Source organism: Rhinoderma darwinii, chromosome 9, assembly GCF_050947455.1.
Source record: "Rhinoderma darwinii isolate aRhiDar2 chromosome 9, aRhiDar2.hap1, whole genome shotgun sequence".
In the NCBI taxonomy this organism is placed as follows: Eukaryota; Metazoa; Chordata; class Amphibia; order Anura; family Rhinodermatidae; genus Rhinoderma; species Rhinoderma darwinii.
The window spans coordinates 71,343,641-71,366,015 of NC_134695.1; the positions used below are offsets into that span (position 1 = coordinate 71,343,641).

The 22,375-nt window shown below is 44.2% G+C and overlaps 2 protein-coding genes across 2 annotated transcripts in view; one reads left to right on the top strand and one right to left on the bottom strand.

Annotated features, from left to right (window-relative positions):
* SLC6A5 (solute carrier family 6 member 5) overlaps positions 1 to 3,101 on the top strand; it is a 28,726-nt gene extending 25,625 nt beyond the window's left edge. Inside the window, exon 10 of the mRNA XM_075836782.1 lies at positions 2,744 to 3,101. Coding sequence (XP_075692897.1) covers positions 2,744 to 3,101 — 358 coding nt within the window. The remainder of the gene's footprint in view (positions 1 to 2,743) is intronic.
* Positions 3,102 to 3,879: 778 nt separating this feature from the next.
* PRMT3 (protein arginine methyltransferase 3) overlaps positions 3,880 to 22,375 on the bottom strand; it is a 36,648-nt gene continuing 18,152 nt past the window's right edge. Inside the window, exons 9-11 of the mRNA XM_075838109.1 lie at positions 20,085 to 20,206; positions 14,959 to 15,058; positions 3,880 to 4,077 (exon numbers count right to left, since the gene is read on the bottom strand). Coding sequence (XP_075694224.1) covers positions 3,895 to 4,077; positions 14,959 to 15,058; positions 20,085 to 20,206 — 405 coding nt within the window. The 3' untranslated portion in view covers positions 3,880 to 3,894. The remainder of the gene's footprint in view (positions 4,078 to 14,958; positions 15,059 to 20,084; positions 20,207 to 22,375) is intronic.

Here is a 22,375-nt window from a genome sequence, read left to right on the forward strand (position 1 = left end):
GATTCGCGGCTCTGACATCTGTGTCCTTCTCGACTCACTGCCCCGGAATCATTTGTCACTGGTAACAACTCCCGTGGAGGAAGACCCAGGACGAGGCCCCTTATTCTTCAGAGGCAGATTACAAATCCGGAGCCACAAAAGGCCAAAAAATGTCTCCTGAACACAAATCCAGACATTCTCTGCTGCAAAGACGACGTCATGAGAAGGAACTAATACTCAGAGTATAAACGCCGGATATTACAGAACAGTCAGAGATTACGTATCACATATTACAGAACAGTCAGAGATTACGTATCACATATTACAGAACAGTCAGAGATTACGTATCACATATTATAGAACAGTTGGATATTAAATAATAGTTGGATTTTATTTGACAGTCAAATATTATTTCGAGTCAGATGATATTATAATGGCCAGATACAATAGGACAGTTGGATATTATATAGTAGTAGAATATTATTATAACAGTTGTATATTACTATAATAGTCTATTTTTACAACATACAGATATTATAATGCTTGATTATTATATGACAGTCCGTTATTATTATAATGGTCGGATATTATTTTAATGGCCGGATACAATATGACAGTTGGATATTATATATTAGTCAGATATTATACAACGGATGGATATTATTAAGTAGTGGCATATTATTATAACAGCATAAAAGATTTATTTAATGAAGCCCCGAATCTGCATTTTGCACCCACAATCTTAGGCCCCATGCACACGGCTGTGGCTGTAATCACGGCCCAGCTGCTGATGGCCGCCCGCATTTTCGGTCTGTGCACCCATACAAAAGTATGGAAGCACGTCCCGTAAAACACGGAAAAAAAAAACCGGTCATGCTCTGTAATTTACGACACAGTTCTACGGCACGGACACCCATCCGAAGCAATACGGAAAGGTGCGCGTGGCCAAAAGAACTGAATGGGGCCGTAATTACCGCCGAATTTACGGTGGTGTGCACGGGGCCTTACAATGGCCCCAATTTAAACATCTCTTGTGTATTACGGGTAAATTCTCTGGTATCCAATCCAAAAACTCTGATAATCTGGCGCTTCTTTCCAGCACGGGACTTCATGAGAACCTTAAACTTGACAAGACGCAGCGAGGACAACCCAAAGTAGTCGTGACGGATTCAGATCAGCATTTTATTCTGGATTCTGTTCTTCTAGATTCTCTTATGACCTTCCAATAATCTGCTCCAAACTAAAGGAAGTTTCCTGGGTTTAGTACGCTAGGACCCGGCAGCTTCTGAGATCTGTAACCCTTCACGTAATCTATACATGTAACACACTGCGCCATTGTTACGCAGCGGCACCGTCACGCTGTGGTAGGGAACACATCTGTGCAGATGTTACCAGCCTGAAACCACTGAACACGGACTTCAGATTATTCGTCCTGAATCAGCGGACATTGTCAGTGACCCCTTAGAGCGTTTTTTCACACATGGGCACCATTATGCGCGCTGTTTGTAGCCGGCGGAGCCCGCACCTGAACGCCGCTCGTCTTTACGACCCTTCCACATGGCGCTGACTGATAGAAGCGAGAATCACAATGACCAATTATGAGCTTGTGTGTAATGTTCACGGCTTTAATTGAATTTCTCACATAATTCCAGTCGGCTGCCTTTGTTCTGACGTTGCCTGGGAGCACATTACGGCACAATGGCGCTGCAGTGATGAGCGAGCGCGGAGAGTCATTAAAGCAATGCAGTGGAACATGGTACAATGGACTGGAAGCCGTGCTGAGGGAATGGAATAACTGCATTGAGACGTGTCAGCTTTAAATGAAAGACAGCCAGCCCCACCGCTCGTAAAGACACCAAACCGGCGGAAATCTAACATGCAGCAAGCCCCCGCCGCCGAGATAGGGGGATGGGGGGGGGCTGATAGTTCTGTGGAGAGAATTCACTATACAATTACATTGTATCGATTCCAGTTTGCAAAGACGGGATACATAGTAATCAAAGTCATTATAGGGAACGCTCAGGAGTCATTAGGATTATATAACGACTTTCTAGCAGAGAACTTGGGACAACCGTAGGACAAGGAATCCCATCATCTTCATTACATTATTATTCATATAGTTATAACTAGAGCAGCCAGGATGATAACCCCCTCCCCCACCCGCATCAACCGTAAAGCCATTAATAACTGAAGAGCATGAGGTCACAGGATGTACAATCAATGGCGGACTACAACACCCATGAATATTCCGTCCTTGGCGGCTACCATCCGTTAAGTGTCCTACTTGATCTAAAACTATGGATTCTGAATCAATGACCTTGAAATCAAGCAATTCCCAACCGGAGTGACCTTGAAGATGAGACATTTTAAACTCAAAGACCTGGAGGAGAAGAGGAGGATCAGAAGTGGGTGAAGTTGGTAAATCTGTGACCTGGAATCCAATGGGGCGAGAGAAATCTGATGGGTTGGGTACAAGGTCAAGAAACTTAAATCTGATATCAATGGCCAAAGACGAACGACACGGAAATCAATGAAGAGAAAGGTCAGTAGACTCGGTCAGATTCTCAATGTTTCAAAGCCAAGTACCCCAAACTAAAAAATATCCCGTCACCCCAAGACTATGGAGATACGATGCGCCGCATGAGGACAGGGACCTCCTAGAGACATGGACTTTACCCTCTGGGTGACATGTACAACAGGCAGGGCCCCGGAAACTCATGAGCCGGTGGGTCAGTGACCTTGAGGTTTGTCGGTGATTCTGTAGGGTAGAAGTCACTTTGCTCATGGTTTATCATCGGAGACTCGACGGCACTTGGATAAGCAGTGAAACGAGATTCCAAGTTGATTTTGAATCGGATAAAGTCAATGACCTAAACTCTGCTGAGACTACGATGTGTGACCCTCAAAGAGGACATCCCGTCGTAACCACCCCCTTTCTTCTAGCAATTGTCCTAACGCTTAGGAAGATCAGCGGCTGCAATGATCAGCGGTTAACGCCGCACAAAGAGTGTAGTATGGAAGGAACATGTGCAGAGTCCTACAGACCGAGTCTCTCCACTCTGGCTAATAGAGAGGGGGGTCCTAAAGTCGGAGAGACACCCCCCCTCTATGACATCGCATAAACATATAACTGAAGTGACTACTCTATCCAGCCCCTTTGTGTTATATCTTTTTCTGGGAAAGCTGGATGACAACAAATCTATAATATTGCCCCCGTAGGGTTGGTCACACGGCTTTCACTAGATATGCAGCAATGTGGACAGGAGTGTACCGAACAATAGTTAGGCATATTTGTAATTTAAAAGTCTAAAGCCCCTATTACACCGGCCAGTACAGCGATCGCCGATCAACGAGACATGATCGGCGCTCGTTTGCTCTGGTCACACGGAGCTATGGATGGAGACGAGAGGCCGTTACTCCAATCTCTCGCCCCCATACATTATTATCATCACGTCGGCAGCGCGTCTCCCGGTTTACACACCAAGATGAGCTGCCGACAACCAGAATATTTTACTTTTTTAAAACTATAAGAGATCAGCGGATGATCCAGCGTTTGCTCGTTCATCTGCTGATCGCTCGTTTACACAGGGCATTGATCGGCAACGAGCGTTACATGAACTAATGATCTGCCCGATAATCGACCAGTGTAAAAGCTGTGGGAGCTGGAACAGAGGCCATATTGGTAGTCACCCAGCTTTCCCAGAAACCGATCTAACAAGGAAACAGCTGGTAGTGACCACTGGTGAATTTCTGACGATTTGTAGAAATGGCGTCGCTGATGAATCTCTGCACCGAGCACTGGAGAGATCTGGACCTGAAAGAGTTACACCCGAGATTTAAATAACCCATTTAAGGCCACCAGACTACAAGTGTTCTGAACGAAGGCCTTAAAGCGAGTACTAATGGCGCCATCGCTCATCTGTAGAGGGAACATTCCCAGCCGAGCGGAACGCCATCTAAAGCGGAGGGTTCACAGTCCTCGCAATGTTCTCGTACACCATGGAAATTTCCATACAAACCTGCTCCTCCGGCTCCCAGATACTTGTCCTTTGCATAAATAACGGAATCCAACATCGACTCAAACAGCAGGAAGTAACCCTGTGAAGAAGACACAACCTGGTTAGAAAGGAAGGAGTCAAATGGCTTCAAGTCGCATGGAAAATACGAAGACGGGCGCCGAGAAATCCGCAAGAACATCTCGCCCACCCGGGAAAAATCCTCAGTAAACACAGATCTGTCTCTGCTCTTACTCTTTATTGAATTGCATTTAAGACTAAGGGGGGGGGGGGGGGGGGTTGGGGTTTAATATAAAATTGTGCATCAGTGGGTTTGGTGCAACTTCCTAAATACATTTTATTAAAAATTATTTTTCCTTTTATTGAGATACAGCAGCTTTGCATCCTGTATATAGAACAGCTGTATCTAGCGCTGAGACCTGAATCCGTCAGGTCAGCAGGACTGACGGGTTCAGTGACAGCGGGTCCTGCGGATCGAGCGGTTAATGATCACATCTAATCATAACTTAGAAGTGATCGATCGCAGGTAGATCCGACCCGCTGACACTGAACCCGTCAGTCCCGCTGACCTGACGGATTCAGCACTAGATACAGCTGTTCCGTATACAGGATACAAAGCTGATGTATCTCAAAGAGTAGAGATCATTTTTAATAAAAAGTAATTACAAAGTTGCACCAAAACACACTGATCTATATATATATATATATATATATATATATATATATATATAGCAAAAAAAAACATGTCAAAATGTAAATAGCCTTTAAGTTATACAATTTGTCATGATACCAATTCAATACAATCTCGCGATATCCAGTAAAATAACCTACACGTTAAACAGATCTATGGGTTTTGTTTGTTTGTTTTTTTTTTAACATGGGAGTCTGCCGGCCATAGATGGGTGACGGAGGCATCGGTCAGACGTATTATCGGGTTATGTCGGAGTTAGAGAGAAAGTAATGGAGGACACATCTGTATAAGTCCTACAGACGTCGTCCTGTCAAGTCGTTAAATATTCTATTCAACCATTTCTTAGTTCTTTCGGTTCCTGGGAAAGCTGGGTGACAACTAATATGGTCGCAGGGTTGTAACAGGTGTTTTTTTTTTTTACAAAACAGCAAATCTGACTAATTATAAAGTGATTCATCTCCTACTCTCACTGTCATAAGTTTGGGAAAGCTGGGTGGTCGAGCATGTACAAGCTGTAGTAGCGGTCATATTGGTTGTCACTCAACTTTCCCAGACACAGATATAAGATATAATTCATAGGATCACCACTACAGCTCTACAGGGGTCATCCAGCTTTATCCAACTCCTGAATGGCAAATATACCGAATTATGGAATGATACCTCATCACTACCAGGCAGATTAGTGTTCGAGGGTTGGGTGATTGTAATGGCAGGCAGACTATCACCCAGCTTTCCCAAGAGAAGATGTAATTAATAAATGGTTAAATAGACTGTGTCTAGGAAATCTGGGTGACCACCAACATGGCCACCATTACAGTTCAAGGGCTGTTACCCACCCTATTGGCCTATCAGAGCAGTGATACATTCCCTGCTCCTTCTTTACTACATTATTAGGTCGATTCTGGAGTCTGGGAAAGCTGAGTGGGGGCTGTGGTTGACATTTTGGCTGTCACCCAGCTTTCCCATAAATAGACAGAGCTAAGAAGACCATCTCAAGGACTTCTGTATACTGGTGATGTTATTTTCAGCGGCGCAGTTTCTCTTACATTCTCAGAGGCGGACGTATGTGATCGCCCTCATTATCAATCCCAGCAGGGGGCACTTTAATAGGTTATCACAAGGTAATAGACCTTCTCCATACAAAACCGGGGGTCTTGCCTTAACATTTTCAATTATGTTTGCTGCAAAATGGATTTCATGCTACAACCCCCCCCCCCACCCCACCCCCCCCCCCCCCGCTAACGCGTAGATAACACTTCTGAGTTCTAATGAAAGACATGTACCCGACCAACATCTCAGCCTCAATAACGTTCCATTCTCCCACATACGAAGCCAACCACACCAATTTTTGCCAAATTTTGTAAGAGGCGTGGTTTATGCAAATATGCCCAAAAGTTGGTGTTTCTGTGATGTTTTATGAATATTCCTCGGCAGATTATGGGTAGGGCTCAAAACTGTCCCACATATGGGTATTGAAATTCGAACTTACTATTCTAATGGCGGATTTACGGTGTACAAATATTACATTACCTATCCTGTACTGATCCAGAGTTTTATCCTGTATTATACTCCAGAGCTGCACTCACTATTCTGCTGGTGAAGTCACTGTGTACATACATTACATTACTTATCCTGTACTGATCCTGAGTTACATCCTGTATTATACTCCAGAGCTGCACTCACTATTCTGCTGGTGGAGTCACTGTGTACATTTATTACATTACTTATCCTGTACTGATCCTGAGTTACATCCTGTATTATACTCCAGAGCTGCACTCACTATTCTGCTGGTGGAGTCACTGTGTACATACATTACATTACTTATCCTGTACTGATCCTGAGTTATATCCTGTATTATACTCCAGAGCTGCACTCTCTATTCTGCTGGTGGAGTCACTGTGTACATACATTACATTACTTATCCTGTACTGATCCTGAGTTATATCCTGTATTATACTCCAGAGCTGCACTCTCTATTCTGCTGGTGGAGTCACTGTGTACATACATTACATTACTTATCCTGTACTGATCCTGAGTTATATCCTGTATTATACTCCAGAGCTGCACTCACTATTCTGCTGGTGGAGTCACTGTGTACATACATTACATTACTTATCTTGTACTAATCCTGAGTTACATCCTGTATTATACTCCAGAGCTGCACTCTCTATTCTGCTGGTGGAGTCACTGTGTACATACATTACTTATCCTGTACTGATCCTGAGTTACATCCTGCATTATACTCCAGAGCTGCACTCACTATTCTGCTGGTGGAGTCACTGTGTACATACATTACATTACTTATCCTGTACTGATCCGGAGTTACATCCTGTATTATACTCCAGAGCTGCACTCACTATTCTGCTGGTGGAGTCCCTGTGTACATACATTACTTATCCTGTACTGATCCTGAGTTACATCCTGTATTATACGCCAGAGCTGCACTCACTATTCTGCTGGTGGAGTCACTGTGTACATACATTACATTACTTATCCTGTACTGATCCGGAGTTATATCCTGTATTATTTTCCAGAGCTGTATTCACATTTCTGCAGACCTCAGAGCTGAAATCAATGCTGGAACCTTTGTGATACTCTACAGAATTGGTCTCCATTGTGTTGCGCTCCAGCTATTGCAATCTACAACTCCCCGCATGCCCTGAAAGCCGTTGTAAAGCTACAAGTTGGAGACCACTGCTCTACACTACACGGAGTGACCTGCGCTGTCCATGGTCCTGAATGGAGCCGTTTATTATCAGCCTCTCTCACACGCAGAGACATTTATAACGTAATTTCACAGGCTGCTGCTCCACCTGTAGGGGTGCCATCTGGAAACAGAATTATACCTGACATCTTTCCCAGAATGCTCTCGGGCAACATTCCATCCCCAAATGAACATTCAATATATTTTTTTTCTCTTTGGCCCCCAGTGAACACCTTCAAAATTAATTACTGCAAAAGAGACCGGAATTACCCGTGTGCAGGGAAGGTGAACCGGAGAAGGTTTTCTGAATCACCTGAGCGACAATGTAAACACATTAGCGTCAAATGAAACGACTTCAACAAAACGTTACAACTTAAACCGACAATGAAAATATCCAGAGAGAATTCTAAAGTAAAGCCAAATTCAGGGCGCCGTTCGGCAACGTTCACATGTCGCAGAATTGCTGCAGATTTTCCAACCAGATTTTCCAACAGGAAATGTGCAGCGTATTACAGTTGCAGCCGCAAAGTGGATGATCACATGGGACGTTTTACCGTAGCAGCGGTCACAAGGAACGATTCGCTATGGTAATACCAGGGAAGGCAAACATGGGCTTGTGAAAACCTTGTGACCCAACACTTCTCACAGCTGACAGTTTGTTGCAATTGTGTTCAGTCTAGATAATCCTTTCTGAGCTAAATCCATCACAAATCTCTCTCCTGTCCTGAGTTTGTCACAATGTATCAGTCTGGAGTCCTGGCTAGTTAGTCTAGAATGGATACAATTGTAACAAACTCTCAGCTGTGAGAAGTATTAGGGCTGTACAGGTTTTTAGCCTGTGCATAGAATAAAAAAAACAATGTTGCACATTTACCAAGACTTTTTTATTCCAGTCTAAGTAACTATGGTATTTAGAGTCATTTGTGGGAATTGATAATTAATTTGCCAAATTTGTTAATTTTAAAGTCTGAAATCGACCAGATATACCGATTTGTGCTATTTCCTCTTACTCCGCATCGTAAATATGGTCTAAACTAAAAAACTCCGTTTCAGACACAGCCACTTTTTTTGTTACTCGCCAAATTTGGCAAAAGTTGTCGAAACTTGTGACGTTTTGGCGACACAGCAGACACTGCTTCATAAATGTGGCCAAACTGGTCATTCGCTGACACTATTATTGGATTGTCAACACGGCGGGCAGCGATTGTCTTCCGTGGTCAGGCGATGTGTTACCTGTAGTGATCGCACCGGACTATCTACATACAGTGAGCGGCGCGGGACGGAGGAAACAATTATGTAAATATATAGAAAAGTTTCTTATTATAGAAACCAACTCAGAAAATGTGGCGGCGGGTTAGGAGAAAGTCCTGCCAAGCCTCCTGGCCACATCTTTGCCTCCAGTTTAGTCATTATTCATCCTTACACTAAAGACTTGAGTAATGGGAGACAGGCTAGTTGCTAGGGACAGGCTGCCATTGAAAAGACCGTGGTTGTTACAAAGTTTCCCCCTAGCAACCAAACTGTCAGACCAGACAAAGCTGGATTGTGAGTGCGGAGAAATAAAACACATGCCAGTCAGCAGACACGCCATGCCTCCAGTCAGCAGACACGCCATGCCTCCAGTCAGCAGACACGCCATGCCTCCAGTCAGCAGACACGCCATGCCTCCAGTCAGCAGACACGCCATGCCTCCAGTCAGCAGACACGCCATGCCTCCAGTCAGCAGACACGCCATGCCTCCAGTCAGCAGACACGCCATGCCTCCAGTCAGCAGACACGCCATGCCTCCAGTCAGCAGACACGCCATGCCTCCAGTCAGCAGACACGCCATGCCTCCAGTCAGCAGACACGCCATGCCTCCAGTCAGCAGACACGCCATGCCTCCAGTCAGCAGACACGCCATGCCTAGAGTCAGCAGACACGCCATGCCTCCAGTCAGCAGACACGCCATGCCTCCAGTCAGCAGACACGCCATGCCTCCAGTCAGCAGACACGCCATGCCTCCAGTCAGCAGACACGCCATGCCTCCAGTCAGCAGACACGCCATGCCTCCAGTCAGCAGACACGCCATGTCTCCAGTCAGCCGACACGCCATGTCTCCAGTCAGCAGACACGCCATGTCTCCAGTCAGCAGACACGCCATGTCTCCAGTCAGCAGACACGCCATGTCTCCAGTCAGCAGACACGCCATGTCTCCAGTCAGCAGACACGCCATGTCTCCAGTCAGCAGACACGCCATGTCTCCAGTCAGCAGAAATGATAAAATATGTCAGAGACCAAAGCTTTCCTACTAGTCGCCCCATTTCTTCCCTGCACCCCAACTGCACTATTCCATCACAGAGGTAACAATATGGCACATTGTTTTGTCACTTCCACAGGATTTAGCCCGAAAAACACGAAGATATAAAAAAAAATGTTAAAAAAATTGGACCGGATGTTTTTAGGTACGTTTTATTTATTTCTTTTAATTTTAGGGCGAGTAGTTTTCTGGCAGGAAAGTGTTAAAATGCCAACGCTCGGAGTTAACAGCTGCCAGCGCATAAACGGAGGCTCTAATTTCAGCATTAATCCAAAAAACAGAACACGAAATGTGCAAACTGCGGGGTGTACGCGGCGGATAACAGCTGTATATCACCATAGTAACCGCAGTTAGCAATATGGACACTCCGAAACAAAGCTGAAGAAAAGTTCAATGTTTTCAAAAATATAAGCCCCCCCCTTAAAGTGACACTCCACCCACATTATCTAGGGGTACTGCATTTCCTAATATAAATTCAATCACAGAATGGCTCTCTGCCTGCGCGGGGGTAATTGGGGTGATGGGGCAGGGTGCAGGCAGGAGAATACGGGTGCTGTTTGTGGTAGCCTGTGTTGAATACTTTCCAAGGGCTTCCCATAAGTCTTGGCACTTCTCAGCTTACAATGAGCATGCGCGCATCAAGACTCCGCCCACACATCAATGATCTTGTAACTCCGCCCCTGACATGATATGGAAGAGGCAGTCTAATGTATAGAGGAAAGAAATAGAACAGGACACCCAAATCAGAAATAATTACTGCGGGGGAGGAGGGAGTTATGTAAATAAATCATTGCAGCTTTTATATGACATTTGAAAAATTATTTTCAAGATCTCTGCCTGCTGTAAGTGAATGTGGACAACCAGACGCTGAAAACTCATTCTCACCTAGTCCAGCTCATCAGTGTAGTTATGCGCTATCTGCCTGGAGTTATGTTTGGCTCACATAGCGCTCGCTATGTTGTCAAAAAAACACTCAGGTATGTGAACAGAATTTGGTCAATACAGGTTTTCAGCCTCTGACAGCAAGCAGAGATCTTGGAAATGGTGAACAATTGAACACAAAGTATATTAGAAAGTTGCTGAACTTATATGAAAGGGTTGTCCAAAATTAGAAAAACACGGCGGCTTTCTTCCAAAAACAGCGCCACTCCTGTCTATGGGTTGTGTCTGGTATTGCAGCTCAGCTCTATTGAAGTGAATTGGACGGAGTATCAATACCACAAACAACCTGTGGACAGGTGTGGCGCTGTTTTGCCAGGAAGAAGCCATGTTTTTGTAATCCTGGACAACTAATTACATAGGACTGCACAGGCACTTTATGGTCAAGAATGAAGCTGTGACGCATTTCGCTTGGATTACTGACTTTTTTTGGACATCTTTTTGTCCCACATATTTTATAAATGCAAATTCTAATAAATGCAGCAGAGCCGGATACTGGATAAACACCGCTCAGACGTTACAAAGACGAATGGTGTAAGGAGAGGACGCACACGACACAGCCGGGCAAGTTTACTGCAATGATAAAAGGTGCAAAGAAATGCAAATCTATCCGCAGCGTGAGCAGACCTCGACACAACAAGATATCAGATATTCCCATGATAAGAAGATTAATGGCCTGAGCAAAAATACTCATTGCGAAAACAGACACAGACCTGGAAGAAGCAGCGGCTCCGCCAGAGAAGAACGAAAAGGAAGACAAGGAAATACTTAAAGAAGTCCTCCGCCGAAATAAGGTAAAAATGGCACCAAGCCACCGCTCCCCCATTAACTTCCCATTTATAAGATATTATCGGCAGGGGAAGCAACGGCCGGCCACACATTAGGGAAAATGTAACATAGTGACGCTCTTTATAACCACTCTCCAGTCTGACCAAGAGGTGAGAATCCTGAACAGAGCCCTAATAGGGTGTAAGACAATGGGTTTTCTAGACTGGACAATCTATATGAGAGTTAAAGAGACGGAGCGGCTGATATCAGTCACATATATAGATGTAAGGACTGGAGGATATAATAGTACAGCAGTGATATAAGAGGAGCGGCTGATATCAGTCACATATATAGATGTAAGGACTGGAGGATATAATAGTACAGCAGTGATATAAGAGGAGCGGCTGATATCAGTCACATATATAGATGTAAGGACTGGAGGATATAATAGTACAGCAGTGATATAAGAGGAGCAGCTGATATCAGTCACATACATAGATGTAAGGACTGGAGGATATAATAGTACAGCAGTGATATAAGAGGAGCGGCTGATATCAGTCACATATATAGATGTAAGGACTGGAGGATATAATAGTACAGCAGTGATATAAGAGGAGCGGCTGATCTCAGTCACATATATAGATGTAAGGACTGGAGGATATAATAGTACAGCAGTGATATAAGAGGAGCGGCTGATCTCAGTCACATATATAGATGTAAAGACTGGAGGATATAATAGTACAGCAGTGATATAAGAGGAGCGGCTGATATCAGTCACATATATAGATGTAAGGACTGGAGGATATAATAGTACAGCAGTGATATAAGAGGAGCGGCTGATATCAGTCACATATATAGATGTAAGGACTGGAGGATATAATAGTACAGCAGTGTTATAAGAGGAGTGGCTGATATCAGTCACACATATAGATGTAAGGACTGGAGGATATAATAGTACAGCAGTGATATAAGAGGAGCGGCTGATATCAGTCACATATATAGATGTAAGGACTGGAGGATATAATAGTACAGCAGTGATATAAGAGGAGCGGCTGATATCAGTCACATATATAGATGTAAGGACTGGAGGATATAATAGTACAGCAGTGATATAAGAGGAGCGGCTGATATCAGTCACATATATAGATGTAAGGACTGGAGGATATAATAGTACAGCAGTGATATAAGAGGAGCGGCTGATATCAGTCACATATATAGATGTAAGGACTGCAGGATATAATAGTACAGCAGTGATATAAGAGGAGCGGCTGATATCAGTCACATATATAGATGTAAGGACTGGAGGATATAATAGTACAGCAGTGATATAAGAGGAGCGGCTGATATCAGTCACATATATAGATGTAAGGACTGGAGGATATAATAGTACAGCAGTGATATAAGAGGAGCGGCTGATATCAGTCACATATATAGATGTAAGGACTGGAGGATATAATAGTACAGCAGTGATATAAGAGGAGCGGCTGATATCAGTCACATATATAGATGTAAGGACTGGAGGATATAATAGTACAGCAGTGATATAAGAGGAGCGGCTGATATCAGTCACATATATAGATGTAAGGACTGGAGGATATAATAGTACAGCAGTGTTATAAGAGGAGTGGCTGATATCAGTCACACATATAGATGTATGGACTGGAGGATATAATAGTACAGCAGTGATATAAGAGGAGCGGCTGATATCAGTCACATATATAGATGTAAGGACTGGAGGATATAATAGTACAGCAGTGATATAAGAGGAGCGGCTGATATCAGTCACATATATAGATGTAAGGACTGCAGGATATAATAGTACTGCAGTGTTATAAGAGGAGCAGCTGATATCAGTCACATATATAGATGTAAGGACTGGAGGATATAATAGTACAGCAGTGATATAAGAGGAGCGGCTGATATCAGTCACATATATAGATGTAATGTCTCTGGAGGATATAATAGTACAGCAGTGATATAAGAGGAGCGGCTGATATCAGTCACATATATAGATGTAAGGACTGGAGAATATAATAGTACAGCAGTGTTATAAGAGGAGCGGCTGATATCAGTCACATATATAGATGTAAGGACTGGAGGATATAATAGTACAGCAGTGATATAAGAGGAGCGGCTGATATCAGTCACATATATAGGATGTAAGGACTGGGGGATATAATAGTACAGCAGTGATATAAGAGGAGCGGCTGATATCAGTCACATATATAGATGTAAGGACTGGAGGATATAATAGTACAGCAGTGATATAAGAGGAGCGGCTGATATCAGTCACATATATAGATGTAAGGACTGGAGGATATAATAGTACAGCAGTGATATAAGAGGAGCGGCTGATATCAGTCACATATATAGATGTAAGGACTGGAGGATATAATAGTACAGCAGTGATATAAGAGGAGCGGTTGATATCAGTCACATATATAGATGTAAGGACTGGAGGATATAATAGTACAGCAGTGATATAAGAGGAGCAGCTGATATCAGTCACATACATAGATGTAAGGTCTGGAGGATATAATAGTACAGCAGTGATATAAGAGGAGCGGCTGATATCAGTCACATATACAGATGTAAGGACTGGAGGATATAATAGTACAGCAGTGTTATAAGAGGAGCGGCTGATATCAGTCACATATATAGATGTAAGGACTGGAGGATATAATAGTACAGCAGTGATATAAGAGGAGCGGCTGATATCAGTCACATATATAGATGTAAGGACTGGAGGATATAATAGTACAGCAGTGTTATAAGAGGAGCGGCTGATATCAGTCACATATATAGATGTAAGGACTGGAGGATATCAGTCACATATATAGATGTAAGGACTGGAGGATATAATAGTACAGCAGTGATATAAGAGGAGCGGCTGATATCAGTCACATATATAGATGTAAGGACTGGAGGATATAATAGTACAGCAGTGATATAAGAGGAGCGGCTGATATCAGTCACATATATAGATGTAAGGACTGGAGGATATAATAGTACAGCAGTGTTATAAGAGGAGCGGCTGATATCAGTCACATATATAGATGTAAGGACTGGAGGGTAGAATAGTACAGCAGTGATATAAGAGGAGCGGCTGATATCAGTCACATATATAGATGTAAGGACTGGAGGGTATAATAGTACAGCAGTGATATAAGAGGAGCAGCTGATATCAGTCACATATATAGCTGTAAGGACTGGAGGGTATAATAGTACAGCAGTGATATAAGAGGAGCGGCTGATATCAGTCACATATATAGATGTAAGGACTGCAGGATATAATAGTACAGCAGTGATAGATATGGGACATAAAGTAGGGAGGTTTCTGCACTTCCGGTCACACACTAGTGTCGCCTCCTGGCATGAAATGGCGGATAACAGAAAACAAAAACAACAATAGCGATTAGACTTGAGGTTTATTGTCCGCAGTGCGACATATAAAGACAAGGTTTCTAATCGATATTTTCCCTTTAAATAATCTCGACTAAGAAAACGGCGTTTATTTCTCAGCATGAATAATGGCGACATCCCCCAGCGCCGTGCGACTTACCATCCATTCAGATATAATTATATCCACATTCTCCACCGGCAAATCAATCTCTTCTATTCTTCCTTTAATCAGCGAGATTCTATCTTCCAAGTTATTCAGGCTGAAAGCAAGGAGGCAAACATTGTAAAGTGACACCACGTAGCGTTATATCCACATCATCCCCGGACTACTAAATCCTACAAGACGCAGCAATATCCCGCTCGCCTGGAATCCATGGGATCTGTATGATGCCGGACTATCGGACGTTCCAGACTAACAATACAAGACATTCAATGAGTGAAAAAAATGTAAGTGAACCCCTAACCCAAAAGAATGACAACTAAATTAGTAATTTCTTCGTTACATCCACTTCTGGGACATGTAAGTCCCCATTACAGCTCCCCGTTGTGGTTGTCACCCAGCTTTCCCATGGTACTGAAAGGCAAATCTGCTTAGCTATGCAGCGAGTTGGTGAAGGGGTATATCAGGGTTCTGCCGATCCACAGATAAGGAATTTAACACGGTACAACTAGCAATTACTTTCTCCATTGGGACTCGGTATTAGTTGTCAAGGCCACTCCCACATAAACTACCCATTCATAACAAGACCTATTCAAACTATAGAAGGGGGTCTCCCGCTCGTACCATGCAAGAAGCCTCTCCACCCTCAAAACGTTCAAATTCAATCCTCGACCGTAAAACAATATTCGATAAATCCACCTTTATTTTTTACAATTTTTCTAAAAACTTGGGACAGATAAACAATATAAGAAAAACTTTCTGTCCAAACGTTTAGGCCAATTAGAAATCCCACAGCCGGACCAACTTTACAATGTTCTCCACAATTCCAAGCAGAGCATCAACCACTATCTGGAGGGGACCAAAAGGTTCGTTCATCCTGATCTCCCGGTTTAATGAATAGAATGCTAGTACAACAGTGAAGACTGACAGTACACAAGCAAGGCTGCTGCAGACCAGGGAGCGTTTAGGGGAATGTTTCTTAGCCATGCAGATTGATAAGAAATATATGTAAAGCTGGGGTGCGGCAATGGTGGCCATTAGTGGTTGTCCCCAAGCCCGTCACCTCCCATACAAAGATAGAAGTCATCTGATATCTGCAGCAGGTGGACCCAGTCTAGACTACTCTATTCAAAGCTGAAGTGGACGTTTAGAAGTTATAAAAAAAAATTAAAAAATAATAAAATGTAAAAATAGAAAAATCATATAGAAAAAAAAATATTTAAAATAAAAATTAAAAAAATAAATTTAAAAATAGAAAAATCATTAAAAAAAAAAAAAAAAAAAAAAGAGGAAAATCCTGATGAAGGGCTGAGATTTCTCACTCATTGCACTGAAGAGAATCAATCTCTGTCCACACGGGATCGACATGACAGCGACACTAAAATTATTCACTGCGGTGAAGCTCCTGCCCTTATCTCAGTCCTCTCTCCGCTATCTCCGCCTGCCGGCGTCCGCTGCGCCCCAGGAATCTCATTAAAGGCGTCATTGAAAAAGACAACCTCGCAAAACAGAAGGATGAGAACTCAGGGCGGTGAAATCTTCAACTGACCCTCGGACAGCGAATGTAAAATATCAATTACGTATTCACGGTATAAAAGAGACGGGTTAAAAAAAATTCAAAATGGTAGAAAAAAAGTAAAAAAAAAATAAAAATCAAAATTGACATTTCAGGGGAATCCTGCAGGAATAATAAATATATATGTGCCTCTTATTACTGCGCTTGTAGATGAGCCGTTATCATTAGGACTCCATGACAACTTTTTTCCCACGATGTCCCATAAGGATACTTAGGGTTATTTTTTTGTTCTATTACCTCTTACCAAGAAGAGATGCGCACGTACGTCTGACACTTTCATACAACTCGCCGAGCAAAATAAAAAAATTGCACACTGCGGAGAAAAACTAAAAAAATTGTGCAACATAGTAGGACTAGGCTGGTGTGGTCTTATTTAAGGAAGGTTTATTAATATTCAACTTTACTTCCCTGAATTTAGGCTACAGCTGGACACATTCATGTAGTTCCCCGCGATTCTCTGTCAAAATGACAACATAAGGGCCTGTTCACATCGGTGTTTGGGTTTCCGTTGTTCTGCTCCATCAGACCTGGTTCAATGCTTTGTAATTTATAATAATGCCCCCTCACTATAGTGGATAAAAGCTCTCCGCTGACCTCCTGCTGACCTTGTGTTTATCCGAATAAGCAGAGCTGCAGTGTAAAGCATGGTGAATAGAGCAGCAGCCTGAGCCTCTGATGAAACAGGAAGTGGATTGTAGACCACAGCGGAGCTGGAGTCACTGATCATAGTTGGGATCTAATGGAGCAGAATTCAGCATTTGCGGTCACTCTATTGAACATCAGCCCCTCCTCCACCTGAAACGGCTGATAACAGGGAACAATAGATTGAACTCCTTTACACATCGATTATAGACTTTAGCTGCACTGCCTTCCTCCCATGTGACGTCTTTGGCGCTCCGTTGCGTTTTTGCTCGCGAGTCTTGCAGGAGTTCTGGGCGGACAGCGGACGCCTCGCGCTATTAATTTCGGATGACAGGCAGAACGTTTAGAACAGATTCTGATCATGCTCCTGCGCTGAGCTGGCGCAGCGCAGCCCCTGAGACTCCTGTGACAAGAAGCAGATTTCAGACTACCTCAGACTCCAATAAACAATGCAGCTGAGCTGGAGTCATAGATCATTGCTGTGCCTCATAGAGCAGAGCTGTAATGTAAAGCATGGAAGAGAAGGAGGGACAGAGCAGCAGCCTATGAATCTGATGACAGGACGTGGAATTCAGACTCCGATAGACAATGTAGCTGAGCTGGAGTGGTTGATCATAACTGCGTCGTGTGCATGGACGATTCATCTACAATGGATTGTGCTCATTACACCGGCTGCAGCGGAAGCTCCTTGTTCAATATAAGGGCCAGTTCACACTGAGTTTTTTGGTGCGGATTTTAATGCGGAGACTGCGTCGGAATCGGTGCCTAATAAAACATCCGAAATCGCTCCCCCATTGATTTCAATGGGAGGCAGATACGCTTTTTTTCCCGCTCGCGGGGACAAAGAATGGCGTGTCTTTTCTTGCCGCGGCTCCGCCTCTGACCACGCTTTAAAATCAATGGGAGGCGGAGAAAGCGTTTTTCCGCTGCATCTTTACACTTATTGGGCACGGACGAAAAAAAGTGACGAAAAACGCGGTAAGAAAGTGAAGGCAGGTCAAAATCTGCCTCAAAATTCCTCTGTGTGAACTGGCTCTAAGGGTCAGTTCACACCGGGCTTTTTGGCGCTGATTTTAAAGCGGAAACCGCGTTTGAATCAGCGCAAAAAAAAAAAGCCCAAAATCCCCTCCCATTGAAATCAATGGGGGGGGGGGGGGGGGCGTATTATGGACGTTTTTTTTCCTTCGCGGCTTTTGCCGGCTCGCAGGGAAAAAAAGCGCCATGTGTTCTCTTGCCGCAGTTTTCCAGTTTGAATTAATGGAAGGCAGAAAAGACCGGCGGCGCTCGTTTCTAAATGTTTTTCGATGCATTTTCTGCCCGCAAAAACCTCCGTGTGAACAGGGCCTAAGGGGTTAAGCAGCCCTCAGTGTCAGCCTCGCCCGGTAGGCCGCCTCGATCACCCAGGTCTCGCCGCCGTTTTCAGGTTCTTACGCACCAGGCGGACAAGAGAGAGAGAAGACAAAGAAATCCAACTACAGCTCAAAACACAAAGAAGCCGAGAGAACATCGGGCATAAAACAGATGGCGCCGCTGCTCTCAACCTGAAGACGAGGAGGCACATCTACTCCGTGTGGTGATTTAGCAGACGTTGGCGCTTTGCTGCCAGTGCTGAGGGACGGGGGCTGCCCGCGACAGCTCAGCGCAGGCCACCAGGCATGACCAGGGTCTGTTCCAAGTCAGGCTGCAGGCCAGACAGATCCGCACAAGATCCAGCAAAGCGTTCTGCCTGCCATCCAGAATCAATGGCGCGAGGCGTCCGCAGTCAGCACCTGCGAGAGTAAAAAACACAACGGAGCGCCAAAGAGGAGAGAAAACACGGAACAGGAGTCACTGGAGAGGAATAGGATCACTATAATGTCATGTTACAGCTGAAAAGTATCTTTGATGTGTATTTGGATTCAATCTACTGTTCCCTGTTATCAGCCGTTTCAGGCGGAGGAGGGGCTGACTGCAATGTTCAAAAAAAGTGAGTGAAGAATTCTGCTCCATTAGATCACAACTATGATCAGTGACTCCGGCTCCGCTGCATTGTCTATAGGAGGCTGAGGGAGTCAGAAATCCACCTGCCGTCTCATCAGAGGCTCAGGCTGCTGCTGTCTCCCCATGCTTTACACTGCAGCTCTGCTTATTCAGATTGGTTGCGGTCTATAAACACAAGCTCAGCAGGAAATCAGTGCATGGAGAGCGGATTACATTACAGTAAGGACAGAAGATTATAATCTACAAGCAGCTAAACGGCCTGTGAGAAAGACGATCATCAGGAAACTTCAATTAAAAAAAAAAAAAAAGCAGATGTGTTGCGGCTGAGAGGAGCGGCAAAATGCGCTAAATTTATTAATGGGATTTCCGGTTTTAATATAATAATACGTAATACTGTATTTCAACTTTGTTTCAATTTACCATCTTTGCTTGCTGTCAGTGAATGAAAACACTGGTTTACACCCAGAGGCTGCAACCACTACAGAACTAGTCCTGCTCTCAGCTGAGAAGTGGATACAACTGTATATAGTCCAGACAATGCTCTGTGAGCTGAACAGCCTCGACTCCTGACTGATACATTGTAGCAACTAGCAGATAGATTTGTGCTGCTGCGGATGCATTCGGCTCACAGAGCATTGTCTAAACTGAATATGAATTGTATCCACTTCTCCACTGAGAGCAGGAATAGCTGCTTATCGGCTTGCAGCCTGTGAATAGAACGGTGTTCTCATTCACTGACAGCAAACAAAGATGGAAACGAAAAGGAATTTGTTTATTCAGTGATTTGGCTTTATTTATGGAAAACCGGAATAACGAGCTCTATCGACGTATATGTACAGCAGGCACGAGGAGATAAATTTGGCGCAGTTTGCATGCAACACATTGGTTTTCTACAAAAGTTGTGAGGTCACGGCTCCAAGTCACTCACCGGATAATGTCCATCGCCTGGTAGATGATGTCTGACTGATCCACACCGTACACTTTTTTGGCGCCGGCCTTTGCTGCAAACATTGATAGAATTCCAGTACCACAGCCAACGTCCAGAACGACCTGTGCGAGAGACGATCAGAGGTCAATATCATCGATTACTCACATCTGGGGCTCTTAACTACTGAGCCAAGGTGGTCAAGATGTATTGTTACATAGACAGGAATGAGAGATAGAGGACGGCCTGTCCATCCAGAAAACCCCTTTTTAAATGCCCTAGGACTTCCTAAAGGGGGTCCCCGCTCTGAGCCCTCTACTATTAGCCAGAGGAGTTAGTCGCTGAGGAGACCACCCGATGCTCGAGGACCTGGATCGATCATGTGTGGACACCTCCAGCTTCCCCCGGATAATGACCAAGGGTTTATGGGAGCCAGAGCCGCCAACTGATCATTAATGGGACTCTCCAAAGTCCCGCCCCCTCTTCGGCCCTCAGATCAGGTCCATTACTTGCCCAAAAAATGGCGCACATCTTTGATAAATTTGCCACTAATCACTTTTAAAAACTGCTGCAGTAGGCGTAAAAAAAAAAAAAAAAAAATGTCCCGAGTGTTATAAATAATATAAAAAAATGTGAATCGAAAAAAGCTGAAAAAAAAAAAAGGCTACTTTTTTTTTGGGGGGGGGGGGGGTGAACTTTTTTTGTTTGTCATTACATTTAACGTATCAGTTGACCGCTTACATGATGCTTTGGAATACATGGTATCTAAAGGGGTTAAACAGCCGGGACCAGAGGTTTCTCTTGTCCTGGCCTTTACAGTCAGAGTCCGGCTCTTAATCACCGCCAGGCTCCCGCTGTTCATCGCATGGACGTCATTTTGCATTTAGGGGAACCTGTCAGTAGGTTTGGCGCCACAAATCCACCAGAATGTCGTTCCAACCGGTCCACGTCAAAACCGTCCGTTTCAGTAACAATTAGTAAAATGACGTACAAGTTACCAGGAGGAGTCCGGGAGAGGAGTCTAGCGGCACCCGGCAGATAAGTAAACAGCGCACGCGCCCGATGTGACTGGACTCCTCTCCTGGACTTCTCTCAGTAAATTGCACGTTCTTTTACTAACCACTGCCAAAACGTGAAGTGACGACTCCTCTCGGCTCAGCCGTTACCTGGGGGCCACGTGCGCTGCATGTTAGAATCCAGTACATTGTGCGGTCTATAAAAATTGGTGGAATTGCTATTCAGATTAGAAAAACATGGCCGCTCTCTTCCACAAACAGCGCTACTTCTGTCCATGGGCTCTGCATTAGGCGAAGATGCAATACCACAAACAGCCTACGACGACAGTGGCGCTGTATCTAGAAGAAAGCAGCCATGTTTTTCTAATCTCATACAACCCCTTTAAGTCTAGCAGAACCCCATCGCCATCTCAAAGAATCACGCAGCATCCTTCTAGTGTCATGCGGATAGCAAACACGCCAGATTATAAACTGCACGGAAATATATATATATGGTTTTCATAGGTGATAAGAACACAGATTTGTGCGTGTCCTGAGGCAGACGCTGCGATGTTCCCCGTTGGTACCTGAAGGGGTTACTGAGCGCAGTGCCGAGCTCTACATGCGGCTGAGCAGCATCCACAGGGTACGAATCCAAGTGAGAAACGGCTTCTGAAGAGCAAAATGTCCTATAATTGAGGACTGCAGCGAGCAGACTGCGGCTGCCGAGACGGCAGCAGATGACAGCACAGCACGGCCTGGCGACAGGCGCTCCGGCTAATGCATTGGACGCAGATCGTGAACGTTATTTAAACGAAATTTACTACCGCGCTCAATGAACGTTTAGAAAACGGCCACGAATTATATTCACTCTCCCTACATAGGCAATAGTATGTGGGCACAATAGATTGTCAGCTCTTCAGGTTAGGGATACTTTCATATAGGTGTCTGTGCCCTAAAATCAAACACGATCTCAGGGTTCTCTTCTGACAAGTTATTAATAATCCTGTTCGGCCATTTCTCATATGTCTGGGGACGATCGGTGACAACCAACATGCCCGGGGGTATAGAGATCTCACAGGGAAACGAATGGCAAAACTGAAAAGTTACGCAGCGATACAGGAGTGGAGCATTCGTTGCAGCACAATTAATCTAGGAAAGTTGGGTGACAACTCCTGTAATTAGGGAATTAGGGTACGGTACAGGAGCATAGACAGGGTCATGCCCATAGACTTCAAAAGAACAGTGCACCCTAGTGGACTTTTCATGCACTGCACTTAGATTGTAAGCTCATATGGT